Raw genomic sequence first — 18,407 nt, forward strand, 5'->3', positions numbered from 1 at the left:
ACATATAACCAGCAGCCGTTTTATTGCACCTCTGGGAATGCAACGCGCCCCGAACGCGTCGTGGCATTGTACGCGTATTCCAGAAGTGTGCAAACAAGATAAGAAGACCCTAGCTAAGCCAGCGATTAGGCGAGTGGGACTTCGATGACGACCACACGACCAAAACGGGGCACCGAAAAAAAAGAAGTACACTCCATTACAATGCAATCTACTTTGCCCTGGGTACACGAATGTGTGTATCTGGAAATGAGAAACATGTTTTACCTCCACCGGCCGACCTATGGAACCTCGCTACCACCAGTTTAGCTCTGTTTACCCGAGCGCTGCTCGATGTTATACGAACCAGTAGTTCAAACCGTTCTACTATAACTTTTTATGTTGTACTTTATCTTGAATAAATTTTAATAAATAAATAAAACGGATCGCAGCCCCAGCGCATCGGGTCGATGCTTTAGGCGCAAACACACAAGCACACACACACACACATACATACACCACGAAGCGCTGCTGAAGTGCTTCGTGTTTTCCTAATGCACACAAAACTGCATTTTAAATGAAATTTTCGAATAGTATAAGCTCTTCAAATCGGAACACGCGAGATGTACAGGTTCCAGAGCACAGTCCCACAACCTGTATGTGATGAACGGCAAAGTTTTTTTTTGGAGGCGGAGGAGCTCGACGAGAAGAAAGTTGAAGTGGAGAAGGCACTTTCCTAATGTTTGGTGATGGAATTTTTATTGTCTTCAGCATCTTATCTACCTTCTGCATCATCTTCTCCACCGTCGTCGTGATAGCCGCCGTTGTCAGCCATGGTTCAAGCTGTCACATACCTTCTCTCTGAGCACTTGTATACGAACGAGAAATGCAGCGTTCAACCCCTTCCTAAGTAGCGCCACTCGCTGGCTCGTACTCTCGTACCTGTCTCATTCTTCAACTCCGTCTCAGCTGGGTTGATTTATTGGTAGATTCGAACAAATTACTGTTTCCGCTAATTGCTAATGTATACTGGTTTGTTGGAAAAGTTTTGTTTTAATCTAAATCGTGGCGATGCGTCGTGGAGCTACGTTGTGGTGCCGCGGTGATACTTCGGGAGCTCCCGCCGGCGCACCGGCCTGACCAGTTGGTGGCGTGGGGTGCGAAAAAGATGTATGAAAATATGCGAATAACAACACGGTAGCTGATGTTTTGTTGTTTTGTTTAGCTTTTAATGAGAAGCTTCGTAATTGAGGCTTGATTTATTGGATGAAACGGGTACGAGTCGTGTACACACAGACACACATTCACACTCCGCGGTAGCTCAAGTGCGCTATCTGGGATGATGAGTGGGCTGGATTTTAGTGGGGCTTTGATGGGGTTGATTGTGTAAACAACCTGCTTTCAGCTACTGATGGGATGCAGCCGGAAATACCGGCGACGAAAGTTGTGATGAACGAGGAAACGAATTGTCCCGAACAGAGTTAAAAATATTCAAATTCATTGAATGAAAATTGATCAAATTCAGCCGCATTCATTTTCAATATTCAGTGACGCAGCTGAAAACGTGAAACGATTACACCGCCCATTCATCTATGCACATTTTCATTCGTCTCCGATTATTACAAGAAGCGGCCGTGCAGCAACGAATCAACGCATCAAAGTATGCCCTGGCACAATGTAAGCGATGATAATTGTTGTTTCATATGCTTTACCGGCATTTGAAAACATTTTCCGATATACCTAATTAGTGAAATATTGTACGATATTCAACTGAATGAATAACATGGATATTTGAATGAATATTTTTTCTATTCACCGCGAGTCGCATCAGGTTCATTCTCAGCCGTCAAAAAAGAGCTTCGATTATTTTTAACTCTGGTCCCAAATACATTGATTGATTTTCATGAAGATTGTGTAAATGTTGTGCTTTTTCGTTTTCAATGAGAGTAGCTTTCTCAGTAGACCCTTATCAGTCGCTTCGAGAACTTCGACGCCGCAGTGCTGTTTCCAAAAAAAAATCCTTCTTCTGCTGTGTGAATCGTGTATATGGGTATAGTTGAATCGATAACTGCGGAACAATACAGCAGCGGTTGATAATAAAGATTGTAAGGTTTGACCCACAGTTCGCGTATTACTAGGAGGAAAATGATGACTTTTTTCGTTTGATTGATTTTATTACCTGCTCTATTATTATTAGAATGAGGTACTCATTTCGGCCAAAAATATCTTCAACCTGTAAAGGAAATATTTTTTTTGAATTTTGTAAAAATAGTACCGCAACTTTATGTTTTTCGCAATGCCGTTTTAAAACAACAAATAGCTCAATTACTTATTTAAGCGTTAAGCACTAAATTGAAGTCAAGATTTCTTCTAATCGTTTTGAAACAAATAATTAAAAAATAGGTAGTTTGGAGGCTAATAGCGTAATAGGGAGTGCATTACATTGCCAACGAAAATTACTTGATAAATTACTGGATGTACGCGTGGTTCACAGACCTCGAACTTACGATGCATGAGATTGAAAATATGATATCATACGTACTAATACCGGTCACTACTACCGTGAATCACTACTACTTTGACAAGTAGTTAAGATACCCAAAAAAAAGTCGGATCTAAGACACTCTGTTTCTTTCTCAGTGTATTGTACGTATGAACCACTGAAAATTAAAGCCACAAGGATAAAGCTTTCGATTCGCGCCACTTTGGTGGATTGTCAATAATAGAATAAACTATTATCAGTGTAAATTTCACGTAGCTAACATGAGCAGTTTAATTGATGTACCGTGTTGAAGCTGGTAACACTTCCTATCATCCACCCTATATTATAGTCATAGCATTTGTAGCGCGAACACTGGTGTTTTTGCATCCAAAACTATTAATGAAAATTTGACATGATTTGCAATATTTAGGTTGTGCTGGTCATCTCTCCCCTAAGCTGATTGTATTGACGGTATTGCAAATATCTTTAAACAATATTACATGTGTCAGTTTGAATAAACTTAGGTGATCAATTATCAACAGTTAGTACTAGTTCATTCGTAAATTTGACGTAAATTTAACGTGTCAACTAGTATTAACTTGGGTACTAGTTTAGATACAAAGTCTAACTAGACATAAGGCCGTCTTAAGACCACTCGGGCCCCTGGGCACTATTGAACTAAGGGGCCCCTATCATTGAACAGGTGTAAATAGATGTATAATAGAATGTTTCTCCATGTCACTCGAAGACTTTACCAAATTTGAGCCAAGTAGGCCGACAATTAAGTTAGAATGGGAAAAACCATCAAAATGTATGGAGAAAATCCATGGTTATACATTCTACTACCTGGTGGCATTAAACACGCAAGATGATCTGAGTTGATTTGACCATTTATTGACAAGTGGGCATGGGCTTTCAAAAAAGCAGAATCCCGGACATCCTAGGGTAGAGTTACTAGCGATTAAAATGAGGCAGGATATGACAGAATTTGTAGTTCAATCTAAAATTTCCAAAAATGGACATATTGGAATCGCTATTGGAAAGATAACAGAAATAAAAGATATTTCGTGGCGTTTCTTTTAATAGCAGCTGTGTGGCAGTAACCTGACAAAATAACCATGCGGTAATCTGACCTTCATAGTTGCATGGCGTTGTTTGAGGATGAATAGTGCTTTGCCAAACGGGAATGCTGAAGTAGGGCTGGTTTACCGTCCACTACTGAAACGTTGTCTTGACAAGAAAAAAAAATGTATTTCGTGATGAGTTTAAGGTGGCTTGCGTAAATAAAGCGCAAAATTTCCTATTTCTGGATGATTTTTAATAGTACGGTTTTCACATGTTCAATCTGAACTTATTAACATCGATACTATAGCTGCAAAGCCTCGTTAATATATAAGCGAACGTGGCTGTTTTAGAAGATTAAGAATCACATATTTAATTTACGAAAATGCTGACAAACTACAGAAAGAATTATTTGTTGTTGATTTCGCCAGTTGCTAGTTTGTATTTTTATTTTTTTAGTTCTTTTCTCATAGCTCTAAAGCTAAAGAATGTTCAATCTAAAAGAAATAATGTGCTTTGTTTCGAACTGAGCTAACTAAAATTGGAAATGTATTTGCCAAGTAGTACTAGTTAAGTACACCATTTGATAGTACATGATAAGTTGGGCTCAACGTTTCGAATTCTTCTGATCTGCGTATAACAGCCACCGTAATCGCGATATCGACGTTAAGACGACGTTATATGCAAACAATAAATTTCATTGTCAATGTTTAGATTGCTGGAGTTACGGTAGTACTCAGTAATATTGTCCTGTTTAGATTTGTTCAGAACTTCTTGATTGTGAGCAGTACAACATTCCTGATATGATGAAACTGGCCAGAGTGGAGATCCAATTTTGGAGAAACGCATATTTTCTTCCAATGAACATTCCACTTCGCCGAGTCTTTCCTCCTTTGAAATCAATCGATATAATATCTAAGCGCGCATATCGCCTTGAGGTTCATTCATGTTCTATCCATGCTGTAGGAATATAAATAATGGCTCTTTGTGATATTTTCCCTTTTTGTGGGATTTTTTTTGTTGAGGTCGGTATTTTTTAGGTAAATAATTCAATAGACGTTTTGTACACTCGGGTCCCCAAAATCGCGAGGCACCTGGCCTAGGCCCAGTGTGCCCATGCGTAAAGACGGTACTGACTAGACACCCAGATGAAGATGAATTCGAAACACTAAAAAAACCAAACTTAATTTAAGTTAATGCGCAAATTGGTTTAATCCAATTTTCCCTTTTGGGAATTAATATTGTTTAATATATATGGTAATATATGAGTCGTAAACCCAATCTTTACTAAATGAATGCCTATTCAATGTACTGTTTCCTATTTTGTTGTTTCTTTCTCAGCACAATACAAATTCCCACGTGATTAAAAGAACGTGAACAATAACATTCAAACACTCGCGCGTTTCGCGATAATACAAATCCGGTCGCAAACGTGATGATTCACGCAACGTCTCCCAATAAGAGGCTGATTACAAAAACCTATCATAAATACATCTCGCGGTAATACTTGTAATAATTTTCTGTAATTTTAACTACTAATGAGACCAAATTTGTAACGCAATTTGAAACGGAAGGTGTATTCTGTTATAATTTTGTTATTCGGTTCTGATCATGCCTGTAATGTGGTCATCCAATGACAATGTGGTAGTACTTATGGATTCATAAACGCGGTCTCATGTGCCAACATACAACCGCCCGCTCTCGTGCGATCATGAAACATGCTCGTCCGGAAGCTGCCACTCTGAAATACCTTACCTTTATACACTGGAAAACAAGTCTCAGGGCGCCATAGTTGTAGATACCAGTGAGATGGGCTAGCTCACTTTCTTCCTTCATTTGAATGGAGCACTCACACGCAAATATGCAAACGGTTACACGGTTATACATACAAATGCAAATAAGTTATAGTTATAAACAAGCTAGCACACGCGACTTACGAATGCCCACGCAATCAAACACGTTAACATAAAAATGCTTGTGTCCTTTGCGATAATATTAATCTGGTCATGCGGTTATGTTATGTTAGTTATTTTTGCAATGTTGGAATTTTGTCTATCGCCAGTCAAATAATGATTCAATGTATGAAAAAATAGTTGGGTGAAATTTGAGCGAAATTGGACAATTTTAACACGAGCCCCAAAGCGATTGAAGTTTTATATGGCTAATACATATATGTATTTGTTCATATAAACTATATGAAAATTCATAACTCTTCAAAAATAACCGAAAAAATTGAAACATGGTAAAGTTCGAGCACACTATAAAAGGTTAAAAAAAATTATATTAATGAAAAAAGAATTAAAAATTCAGAACAAAACCGAAATCTGAACACTTTTGTGAAACAAATTTTTGAAATTTTTTTAATCCCTCCGGAAGTCGCACGTATGACCCACAGAACGAGCAGCCGCTGGTGTCCAAAGACGATTTCACTAGAATTTCAGAGCAGCGTGCACTCAGTGCACTAGCGCGACTGCCGGAAGTTTAAAGCGTAGAAAAAGTGTCCGTTTGAAACCTTTCATAGTGTGTTCGTACTCTTCCAAATTTCAGATTTTTTCGATTATTTTGAAAAAAGTTTTGAATTTTCATAGAAAATGTATTAAAAAATACATGTAATTTCCATAGAAAACTTCAGTCACTTTGGGCTTCGTATTAAAATTATCCAATTTCGCCCATTTTTATGCCTGGATTTATTTTTTGGCTAGTATCGGACAAAATTCCAACATCACAAAAATAACTGCCATCATAGTGATCATCAGCGCACACGTACGCCACCGATATCGCATACATGGAAACACCTCGATAATCAAGTCTATATGTTAGCACTAACGAATTTGGAGGAATTCACTCCCTTCTAGATCTGAAGCGTTCCGTAAAATTCGCGATTCACGCGAACATTCAACGTGAATATGTACAAGTTACGTCCACGTAATCAAACTCGTTAACATAGAAGCGCTCGAAACCTGCGCGATAATACAGCCCTAGCATAGCATAGCAAAAACGACCGCACTCGTCATGGGTGGCTGATACAGTGATACTGCACACCTGGCCATGTCCTTACGATCGCTAAAGGGAAGGGAATTTTTAGTTGAATACCTACTTTAGAAGATACGGGGAACCCACGCAAGATACGGGGAACCCACGCAAGCTTGTTAGTAGGGAAGGAAAATGGGAAGTGGATATGTGGATATATTAATTATGGTATGAATGGTATGAATGATATAATGAACTATCAAATAACAATAAACTGGGTCGATCGCACTAAATTTTTCTTGAATACCCTGCAACCGAAACAGGCTTCAGCCACCACCGTTCCACCACATTCTTTGTGTATTTTGCTGGTAGTGTTTTAACCATTATATTCCAGGCCATACGCTATATTTGTCGACGGCAGGTCTTTGTTATTTTCGTTCTAGTAATAAATACGGCGTCAGCAATTCCGGGTAACTGGATAGCGATTTCTCCACATCTCATCGCCGTCATCTAAAAATGGCATGCCTTTTTGTCCTGCCCCATCTGAGTAAAATGTCGGAGTTCTCGGGAAGGTATCATGGAAGCGACGAGTTGTCTTGGAAAAGCGACCGACTTAAAGAGCCCGCGTGGGAATGACGGACATAGAGAATTTGCACTTTCTTCAAAAGACACTGCTGCGTTTCCATGTCATATAATCAGGATTTAGTCTTTATCGTGTCATGATGTTTGGAGTACAGGCTTTCAGCCGGATTTACAGCCACGTTGTTTCCACGAACAGATTTCTAAATGGGAACCACTTTTTCAATTTATGTATGTATATAAAATGTATATAAATATGTATATAAAATCCGGAATTTATCAAAAAATGCAAAAACTATAAAAATGACGGCAGCAAAATTTTATCGCCTGCGCGGTAATACAGCCCTGGCCCCAAATTCGAACATGCAAATGCTACCCCCGCGATCCATGCAAAACTACACCCGCTATCTGGCAAACATAAAAACGTCCTTGTGATCAAATGAATGTTTTAACACCTACAATTTATAAAAGCGGTGGCAAGTGCGGCTGTACGAACGCGCGTTCCCACACGAAGCTGAATCGGCCACATCAGGATGCCCCTATTTTTGGTCTTAGCACCCTAGGTTCATGCCAACAGATCTATCATAGGTACACTCAAAATTAAACATCAGACTTGCGGTCTTCGTGAATATTCAGAAGTCCTCACGAATATGCAAATAACAACACGATTACACATGCGAATTTAAACACACGAAGTTACACGCCCACGTAAACAAACACTTTATCATAGAATCGCTCGAACCTTTGTGATCATACTCGCACACCTAGGCTCGCGATCCAGCTAATATTAAAAAAGACCCAATGCTTAAGGGAATGTTTTAGCACTTATAATCTTATAACTGCGATTTCAAGCGCGAACATACAGACACCCGTGCTCGCACGATCATGAATGAGGCATGTCCGAAAGTTCCAACCCTCGGTACTAGCAGTCTAAGTACAGACCTTCAATTGGCCCAATCTAACAAAAATGACGCTGATGTACATTGTACAATCAATTCTAGCATTTGAATACTAAGCATCACATTCACGTTCTACCCGACCATTCAAGAACATAAGCGAATATGTGAATTGCCACATGGCTATACAATCGAATTGATACACGCGGAGTTACATACATGCTAGCGCACATGATCGAACACCTTAACATACAAATACTCAAGCCCTTCGTGTTGATACATAACGGCGAACATGCAATTGCGATTATCCACGCACAACTACACCCAGGATTTCGCGAACACAAAAAAAAACTCCGATGAATAATAGGGCACCATAGCACCTTTAATCCGATCAACGTGGTCTTACATCAAAAACTATTTTTTTATTTCAAGCGGGGCCCCATGAACTTTTTGGGATATTACTGATTTCCACCTTTTTGTTTTTTTATATAGAAAGCTTATGCAATTGATCGAAATTTCGGCTTTTTGACCGAGGCCTGCAGTCTCTTATACCATTCGATTCAGTTCGTCGAGATTGCAAAAATGCTGTGTGTATGTATGTGTGTGTGCCAAATAATGTCACTCGATTTTCTCAGAAATGGTTGAACCGTTGTGCAGAAAAATAGTTTCAAATGAACGGTATAACGCTCCTATAAGCTGTTATTGAATTATTAGTGGATTAGGCTTCTTTTTCTGCAGTTACTGGTTGAAGAGGGCGGCCACACAGAAAATTCTCAGTTTACATCACACCATTGTTCCCGAATGATGGGGAACGCAATGCATATTCAACATCACTTCAAACTTCAGGGTCGGTTTTTTTTCGGCATCGTTTCACCTGCCACTTCTTAATTCCCGCTTAATTCTTTTCGGTCTTCTTTGGCAGCAAAATGATGTTATACAACACACCATCCTGGGCAATGGTCACTCTGGATAACAATTTGTTGAACTACAATATTTCGGCCGCAAGATATTACCTACGGCAGCCAACTAGATGGATGCTCCAGCACCGACACGCTTGGCGTAGTAGCCCTTTCTCAGTAGACAGTGGATTCGGCCGACAGGACACTGCAGATCCGCAAGAAAAGAGTGGCATCTTAGTTTTCCTTTCACCATTCCTCTACCGCATCCAGACATAGCGAGCTTATGTGCGGTGTAGCCAGCACGAATGTACCACACGAATGATACCACATTGGCATGCCCCCCTCCCCCGGTTTTGTATTCGGTTCAGTTTACGTTCAAAGCCGCATGGGCTGGCCATCGAACGAAATTAGTTTACTTCCATCGTCAAAGAAGAGGAGCTGTTCAAGATTTGCGGCTCAGTGCATGTAATTAGTAGGAACCAGTCACGAACCAGCTTCAGTAAGACGATTTAAAATCCCGTGTTTGTATTCTAATTTCGACCAGTTGGAAATAAAAATAATAATTGGTGAAGTAAAAGATTTTCAAATTTAATTCTTGATTGATGGTTGGAGATTTTTGTTCTAATTAGTACTCGTTACTAGCATGTAGCTGTATAGGGGAACCCGGGGATATTCGGACGTACATAAGTAAATCGCCCTTTAAGGTGGATAGATGTGAAAAAAATTATTGGTCAAAGGTTATTGTTAGTTTGAAACCTTAGCTACATTTTGTAAATTATCATTACAAAAACTTAATCTGGTTAGTCACAACTATCGATCGGGCGTATCACGTATTTTCTTTACTGTGGCGGGTGCAATGGTCTGCATAGCCGCAAGCCGCTGAACGGTGTTCGATGGAATAGGGGGTCCGAATAGCCCCTTACGATCATTTTGCACAAAAGTCTGTGTTTCAATCCAAACAAACACCTTTCCATAGAACAGGAGCCTCAAGCTTTACGAAATACGTACGTAAGTTACTGTTATTTTTTCACTTTTATTTGTTGCTTTAATCACGGTTTTACCATTATTGCAATTTTTGTTTTGAGGATGGCAAAAAAATGAAACACGTTGTATCTCCTTTCTAAAAAAACAAAGAATCAGATTCAGCTGTCAAAATTATTGTTTTAGAATAGTGGTTCCACGAATATCTACGACAGTCAGAAGGTCTTACGATTTTCTGAGAAATCGAGATGGTCCGTATTACCTCCACGGTCTTGATAGCCCCGGGTCTCGCTAAACTAATTATTTCAGTCAGTCCAGAGAGCCGAATGAATCCTATTAATCACCTTCTCTCATAATGTTGAAATGTAATCTATGGTCATCCAACAAGGTTGACTAGTAGAAGCCGACTTAAATCACAATTCTATCTGTTCAAGATTTGCGGCTTGGTGCATCAAATTAGCGCAATCAATCACGAACGAGCTTGGGTTGGGTGTTTCAAAATCCGGTTTTTAGTTGTGCTACTTTCCAATCACCTGAAATGAAAATAATTACCTCTACTAGTAGCACATAACGGCACAAACTGATTAATCTACCAGGTGTGTGCAGCTCCAAATAGCTCAATACTAATGAAAATAGAAAAAAATCTATCGCCAATCTATACAGTTTAGACCTGTTTTTATCAACCCCTTGGTGAATTTTAGGCTGATAAAACGGGGGCATTGACAAAATTGGGCTATATAATTTTCTTTTTTTTTCATAATAAACCGAAGCTCTTAAAATATTCTTCTTTAATCCCTAGACATATCCTCATAGCCTTTTCTGATTATTTAGGCTAAATTTCCCTTGAGGGGGTCTGACAGTGCAAAATTAAAAAAAAATCTTTAGGACAAGAAAAATATGCTCAAGACAGGATTTACTCGAATTCCATTTGGTTCGTCTAACTAACTATCAACTATCAATTTTCACATGAGGCCGACAAAATCGGGTTAAAAAGCTGATAAAATCGGGGGTAGACAAAATCGGGGGCTGATAAAATCGGGTCGTCACTGTATTTAAAACTTTTCATCATTTAAATGTTCGGTCGGTGCACCATATTGACGGCTCTGACCGAGATGAACTGAACCATTTCCGAGTAGTTTTCGAAAGATTTTTCAAAACTGATTTTCGTCATTAATCCATGTCATATATACTCCAAAATTTTATACAACATTGCTGTATACAACTGAACTTCCACAAAATGACTAAGAAACTGATTAACCCTTTCATGTCCAACTTTTTTCTAGTGCATGTAAGGTTTTAAAACTATTTTTCCTCGAAAAGGATGGGGTCAAGAAACACGAAAAGCCTTTTTCATAAAGATAGGTGCTTCCTCGCAGTGCTATAATCTGCTCAATTTTTACCTTTCAATGCTCAATTCAATTCTCCTAGAATATTTAAAATAGGAAAATTGCGTGTAAAACATAAACAAAGACAGTCTAAATTGATAAGTTTTATAAATTTTCAATAATATTGCAACATAACGAAGATATATGAAAAATAATTTTCCATCGCCAACGTGAACTGTCCCTGGCAGCACTGTTCCGTTGGAATCCAATCAGACTAATTGCAATAGCTTCAGTTCTAGAGCTGTTCCTTGTAACTGTTAATACTCAAATGAAAGGTAATAGTCATATTTATTAGCCTTACCTATTTTTGGGAGCAAATCTTGCCTCAATCAAAAGTTATAGCTGTTTAAAAATGTTGTTGTTCACACACAACATGGGCATGAAGGGGTTAATTACATGCAGTACAGCAAAAGATATAAACATTCCAAACTTTTCACTTTTTTTTTTAAAAAAGGCCCCTATATTGAAAGGTAAGTTGTTAGTTACGAGAAAAAGTTCGCTGAGAGTTAACTCGTTTGATTTGTAGCCAGAGTAACTGGTTTCCCTGCTAAGAAAATGTGATCAGTAAGTAATTCGTCAGTATCCTTCTACCAGAAATGAAATTGAAATTGATTAACCCATCGCAGAAAAAAACATTCTATTCCCATAACCCATCGAGGCTGTCGGCCGATATATAGCCGAAATGCTAATGATGTGTCAGACAATCACAACTGACCTCCTTCGACTCCAGTTTGGCCTTACCAAGCTGTAACGCAGGTGGCGTCATGAAAACTGTCTCTTATAAGTTGAATCAATATCTGCTCTAAATGTATATGATCCAAGACAATATATCTTGGAGTTTTTATACCGTACATAACTAGATTCGCTGTTCTTCACTCACCCGCGTGTATAGCTTGAGAACGCGACATAGTTTACTAAACTTTAGTACTTTACTTTTTTTATTCACTCAACAAGTTTGGGGCAGTTTAACGCAAAAGAGAAAAAATCCTCAGGAAATAGGGTGTAGCTGTAATTTTGTAGCCTAGTGTTACTTCTAATTTTGATGATTTTTAACTATCAACCATACGATGAGAATCCTAAAATATTGACAGATCTGCGAGAGATGTCAAACTGACTTATTTATTCATCACAAACCATCACCATCACAACCAGACTCAGAAATTTCAACACTCTATAACAATCTAAAATTACCCACATGCAATTCCTTAATTTTCGGAGCTCTCCAACTTCAACCTAAACCATTCCAAAATGTTTATCTAAGCAAAGCCTCTTTTTCGATCAGACTGTTTGTTTCTCTCTAATGCTATTGACAATAGGTATATGTATTCCTTTTTGTTTCCTCGCCCATCTCCCTTACCCTCCATCAAGTCAACCCGCCATCCAATACTTCAGCAGACACCAGAGGCCAAAGAAAATAACACAGCACTATACAAAATAAAAAAGACCAACGAAAAAAAGCTGCACATCCAATATTTACTCCATCGAAAGAAACATAAACACACAAAGAAACGAACGGGCAACAACAATCCGTGGCTGGGCGGGACGGGGCTAATGTAAGCAAAACTTTTTTTGTGAACTGTAAATCATATTCCAGCTACTCTCCACACGTATCCTGCCGCTGCTACTTTTTCGTCCTTCCCTTCGGCTGATAGCACCTTAGCTTATGTTCGGTGCATTGAAACAGTGTACATTTCAACTCATTCATGTTTTCATTTGTTCTTTTTGTTTCTCTCTTGATTTCAGAATGCCAGCCGCAGGCGGCACTGCCGATGATCATGGCATCACGACAATGTCACGTTCGTCACGAATTGACCAGTTCCTAGCCGGTGGAAATTCGCCCTCTTCCCCGACGATTCGTGGTTCCTCCGGTGGAGCTAGCTCCGGATCCGCGAGTAGAAGCGGAGGTCGTACTCCATCCTCCTCCGGAGCGGGCGGTTACGACGGTCAGCTAGGTGCGTTTCCACCGCACATGATGAACCCTGCCGGTCAGCATCACGGCCGAGAGAGTTCGGCATTCGTGCCGGTGCTACCGTCCCGTTCGTTGCGACCTGGTCTATATCCCGGAATGTTAGACGGACCGGACGGGTTGCCAAAGGAAGGTGTCCCCAAACGGGGTTCCAGTTATGAACTGATGGCTATGATGGCGGATAAAAGGAAAGAGATGGCACTGAGAGAGGCAGCGGCCGCAATGCTCCTGCCCAGACCGGGAGGTCCACCGGTACAATCCCCAGGTGGGATGTATCACCCTCCAGGAGCCTTTCTTGGAGGGCCAGGCCCGTCACCGACATCGGCCGGTACGTTCACCTTTCCACCGGCTGGACTTTACCCGCCAGGAGTTCCCGGAATGCACGCCGGACTAGATCGAAGGCTGATGCGAGCTCCCGGTCGAGCATCACGTCCCAAAAAGCAATTCATCTGTAAGTTCTGTTCCCGCCAGTTCACCAAGTCCTACAACCTGCTAATCCACGAACGCACGCACACCGACGAGCGGCCCTATTCCTGCGATATTTGTGGGAAAGCTTTCCGGCGACAGGACCATCTAAGAGACCACAGGTAATTAGTCAATAATACGTTTGCGGTTTTTCGTCTGCTCTCAGCATTGCTCAGACCCCTGCTGAATCCCTCCAAAAAGAGGCAATCACTCTTCTGCTCTCTTCAAGCCGGCAATCATAGTAGGGTGGGGGGAAATAAAGAGGTGAAATTCCAAGAAATCCACCGACGCGACGGTTCCAGACGAGACTGGGCACGGAACGGGCTATCCTATTGCTATAATTTATGATTTATGTTTCATTTTCAATTTTCTACACACCACCGTTGGGCGCTGCTTTTAACATTCTTTCCCCTTTTCAACTTTTCTGGCCGCGTCATCGCGTTTGTCTATTCGCCACAGAAACGGTTCAAGCTGTGCGATCATTTCTCCATCCATCGGACGGAGCAAAGTGCGAGTGGTGCGAAATGATCAATCTACGGCTTTGATATGGTTTCGTTCCTCCTCCTACTCGTCCTTCCCATCATCCATCGTCGCCCAACCGGTCGAAAAGTCCGAGAGAGTTTCACTAATAATGGATTGGGGGTTCAACATCGTACAGCATCACGTCACAGACACACTGCCTGCCTATGCCGCAGAGGTCTCCCGCTGGCCAGAATAGAAAATTTTATCTTTCTTTTCGCCGTTAGGGAATGTTGATACTATTTGCTCCAAACTGGTTATCTTAAAGAAAAGAAAAGAAAATGAAACTTTAAAAGTGGACTACTCATTTGTTCTCTTTTTCAAGTTCAAACGAGTCAGAATCGATCAAATGATTGAAATTATTGCTACGTTCTTGATGATCTCTACGGATTCCAACCATTCACAAAAAAACGTCTTTCGCAACGGTTTGGACCAAAATTCTTTCCCCTTGATAGAATAGACCAGCATCCTATATTGTAACCCCCTCATTCTATGAAATCCCATTCGCTTATAATTACGATCTGCCGATCAACTACTCCCCTTTCGTTACGGCAATCTTTAGTCCAGTACCTGGCGATAATTACAATATAGCTGAACAAATGCCCCGACACGATGAACTTAAATTTGCGTGGCATCAAAAAAGTGACGCCCATCGCCACAGGCTGCTTACCATCATGGGAGACGAAGTTCAAGTTGTCTGATTCCCACGATTGTGTCGGGGGAGGGCTGCGAGCAACTACCGTTCTGATGAGCCCGGTTAACAACACCACGAGATTCGCACAGCATGATGTTAACTCGGTAGGTAAGCCGAGCGTGTAGGAACGACGGGTTTGCTCATGTAGGTGTCACTTCAATTTGGCTGCGTGAACCGTTCCGGAATGATGACTTACATGTGCTATTGTGCACTGTTTCCTAGTGGATGGCGTGAAGTCAGTAAGTGGGAATTGTAGCGTGAATGCGTGCAGGGAATAATTTTCCCTTTCTTCGTCTAGTGTATGCGGGTTGAAAAGGAGGTGTTGTTGAGTGGAAAGATGATCTCTTGAATAGTTAATATAATATTAACTGAATAGTTAATATGCTATGTACTGCAGAAATGTCTTAGTTGCTGGGGAACATGGTTTCATGTTAGTCTATTCTTCGTTTGATGGGTTAGGTATTCTGTTTAACAACATTGCCGTTGTGTGTGATTCTCGCTTTGCAGGCAGGGTACGATCACCGTCGCCAGTGGGATAATCATATGTTCTTTCTGGGATGTCACCATACCTAGGGATAGCATAAGGGTTAGTGCATTGGGCCGGAGTCTCAAAGGTTGCGAGTTCGAGTCTCGCCTCTGAGGGGAATTTTTTCACATGATTGCTCACCATTTCCGATCGTTTTCCCCGTTGGATACCACCAGTCATAAATAAGGTATTGGCACTTAAGTCAAAAGACAAAAAAATTGAATTATTATTTTAACATTGCTGTAATATTACGAAGACATATATTTTAAATACGAATGATATTCTTGTAATTATAATTTTGTTTTTCTGGAAGAATAAATAAAATTAAGGAAATTTCTGCTTGATTATAGCAGGTCAGGTTTCAGCAGTATTCGAAGATTTACTGTTTTCATCATAGAATTTCCGTGACTTTCGGAATTTTCGCACACATTAACTATTTCTTAGTTATTTTTACCATAAGAGATTGAACGATGAAAACGCGATTCCTTAAAATCACTAATTTTCATTTGTAATTTCATACATTGATTTATCGTAAATACTTTGTTTGTAGCACTTTTAGAACTTTGTATGACACATATTTTTGCTGAACTAACAAAGTCATTATCTCGTCTATTTGAAAAGTTATGAACGATTTTTGTTGAAAAATAAACCATTTTTAAAAATTCATTTTTTTTATAGAAATAACGCTCCCGTAGTTTTTTCATTAAAAATTAGAAAAGTTCCGATCTTTCAAATGAAATTTGAAAAAAAAAAATTTGAAAATCGCCTGTAACTATGCAAACATAAAACCCTCTCGCAGGTTGATGGGATTGACCAAGGAGTTTCCAACAGCATTGATTACATGTCACTCCCGAAAAAAATTACCTAGATTATTGAATGGTTATAAAGATTACTTCTTCGAAAAAACGATTACTAAATAATTACTAGATTACTGTAAAATTCCTCGAATAATCTGGATTATTTGAAAACAAAGCAAATTCTTGTTGGAATTACTTCCGATTATTCAATTATTTTAAGCGGAAACTGTTCATGATTAGCAAATTTATCGGTATTTTATTAGATAGACCTTTAATATATTCTAGCTCTGCTGGATTATTCTCACTACAAGAATCCCAAACCATGTCACCGACAAAAAATTCAAAACGACTATTAGGATAAATAGTAAGCTGTTGTTTGCTTGTTTTTTTATCATTTCACACAACTTTATAAAATTAAATTTAAAAAAGGCAAGCGGCATGCGTCTTCCTCAGAACTCATTTCTTAGCTTCCTTTTGTACAATTTGCTTGTAAACGACATCTATGAATATCTTGTAAATATTAACACGCTAACGCAACTTGCAGATGATGGAGTGGTCTCCGTAATAGGGGTCTCTGCAAGGTACTTCGGATAATTTATCTGCTTCAACTTTCAACCGGGTTTAAGGTTTCCATGAACAAAACAAAGTTGGCCGTATTTTCAAGAAAGCGTGGTTCAGCACAAGTACAGCTTCTTTTAATAGGTCAAACTATCGCTGAAGTCACCGCAGTAGAATATCTTGTCATCTGGTTCGACTCGAAAACCACATTAGAAATATGAATTAGAAGTGGCAACATAGGATCAATTTTTCAAGTTTTTTCAATTAAATAACCAGAATATAGTAGGGTGCTCTGACTCATCAAAACTCGACGAGTTTCCTGGCTTCGGCACATTCAATCAAAATTCACCGCTTTCCACAAACTGCTTTATTTTATGTCTCAGAATCAGCCGTAATTTGAGATATCCTTGGGATCGTTGACACCCTACCTGTAGACCGTTATTTCTTCGTTACGGATAGTATAAGTTGTATAGAGTCCCTCCGTTAGAAGGAGCGTGAAAAGCACTCCTAGAATTTTCTGGGGAAAACACGGAAACTCCTAAGTGTTTTTTCTAAGAAATAATACCAGATACTAACCTTAGTTTGGGTCCCTTCCAATTGCTCCATTCCGGGTAATAAGAAAGCGCAAACTCTAGCTAAGGTGAGTGCATTAGAAAGTGATTTTTATGAAAGATCAATTCACTTCAACGAATTTTACATGTATTTTTCTCGTCAAGGCACACTCGAAAGAAGCCAAATCTCGTGGAGCAGTAGAGATTTAGGAAGGTGGCAACATTCTATAATTCCACAAGTGTCCACAAAAGCCTGTTTTAAGGGGATAGATATGGGTTGTAATTTAATTCGAGTGATGCCCATGCCAAATCATTATACGTTGGATGCGCATTCCCGGCATATTGGGCTTGTAGAGAACGATCTTTAAACTGGGGCGAAAGATTATCACGACATCGAATATGTTGTCTGGTTATGAGACGAGTATTGTGGCGCCAGATCTCAGATAAATTATTTCTTTTGGTTTCTGTATGTGCTGGCGATATCCAAACATAAGCTATTTCTTCACTTTTCTCTATCATTCTCTGATCTCTACTACAAGACTAGCAGAAAATCTATCGCTGCACTATTGAAAACCGAATGCAAATAACGGGCTGGAAGTCGGATCTTTAAAAAAGACCAGCTGCGTATCATAATGGTGCAAGTTTGTGTTCGTCTTGTTTCTGTCATCGTTGTCCGCCATCTCTTTGCTGTCCCTAATATGCTCTCTACTACTAAATCCCCCTAATGTCGCTCTTGTGAATGTATTTCCAAAGAATTGATCCCCCATGTTAATGTCTTTCCAAAGAATATTTTGCGCGCCTACCAAATGCCAAAAAGTGTTTCTCCTTGCTTCTGTTGTTTCAATTGTTAAATAAAAGAATCTTTCTTGTTAAAATGCTAAGATGTATTCAAATGTTTTATATTGACTCCCTAATTCTTAACTAAATTCAGCCAGTATCTTAGGGCCTAAGAAATTCAATTAACAACTTTTGTATAGTACCAATATTCTTAGTTTTAAAATGACCATTGTATTATCATAAAAAAATAAAATGCTAAAAATATTTGGAGCTGAAATGCCCTAGATTTAAAAATATTGAATTGAATAAAAAATAAAATTGTTG

At 39.5% G+C, this 18,407-nt stretch overlaps 1 protein-coding gene and 1 long non-coding RNA gene across 3 annotated transcripts in view; one reads left to right on the forward strand and one right to left on the reverse strand.

Annotated features, from left to right (window-relative positions):
- Positions 1–18,407, forward strand: part of LOC131678909 (protein bowel) — a 170,111-nt gene that overhangs the window by 54,909 nt on the left and 96,795 nt on the right. For both annotated transcript variants that reach the window (XR_009303756.1, XM_058959345.1), the window contains exon 2: positions 12,974–13,783. Coding sequence is in view for 1 of the 2 variants with exons in the window: in XM_058959345.1 (XP_058815328.1) it covers positions 12,975–13,783 (809 nt within the window). In the remaining variant the exon portion in view is untranslated. The remainder of the gene's footprint in view (positions 1–12,973; positions 13,784–18,407) is intronic.
- LOC131678912 (uncharacterized) overlaps positions 1–18,407 on the reverse strand; it is a 144,341-nt gene that overhangs the window by 17,820 nt on the left and 108,114 nt on the right. The gene's annotated exons all lie outside the window — the stretch shown is intronic.

The sequence above is a fragment of the Topomyia yanbarensis genome, chromosome 2 (genome assembly GCF_030247195.1).
Source record: "Topomyia yanbarensis strain Yona2022 chromosome 2, ASM3024719v1, whole genome shotgun sequence".
Lineage (NCBI taxonomy): Eukaryota > Metazoa > Arthropoda > Insecta > Diptera > Culicidae > Topomyia > Topomyia yanbarensis.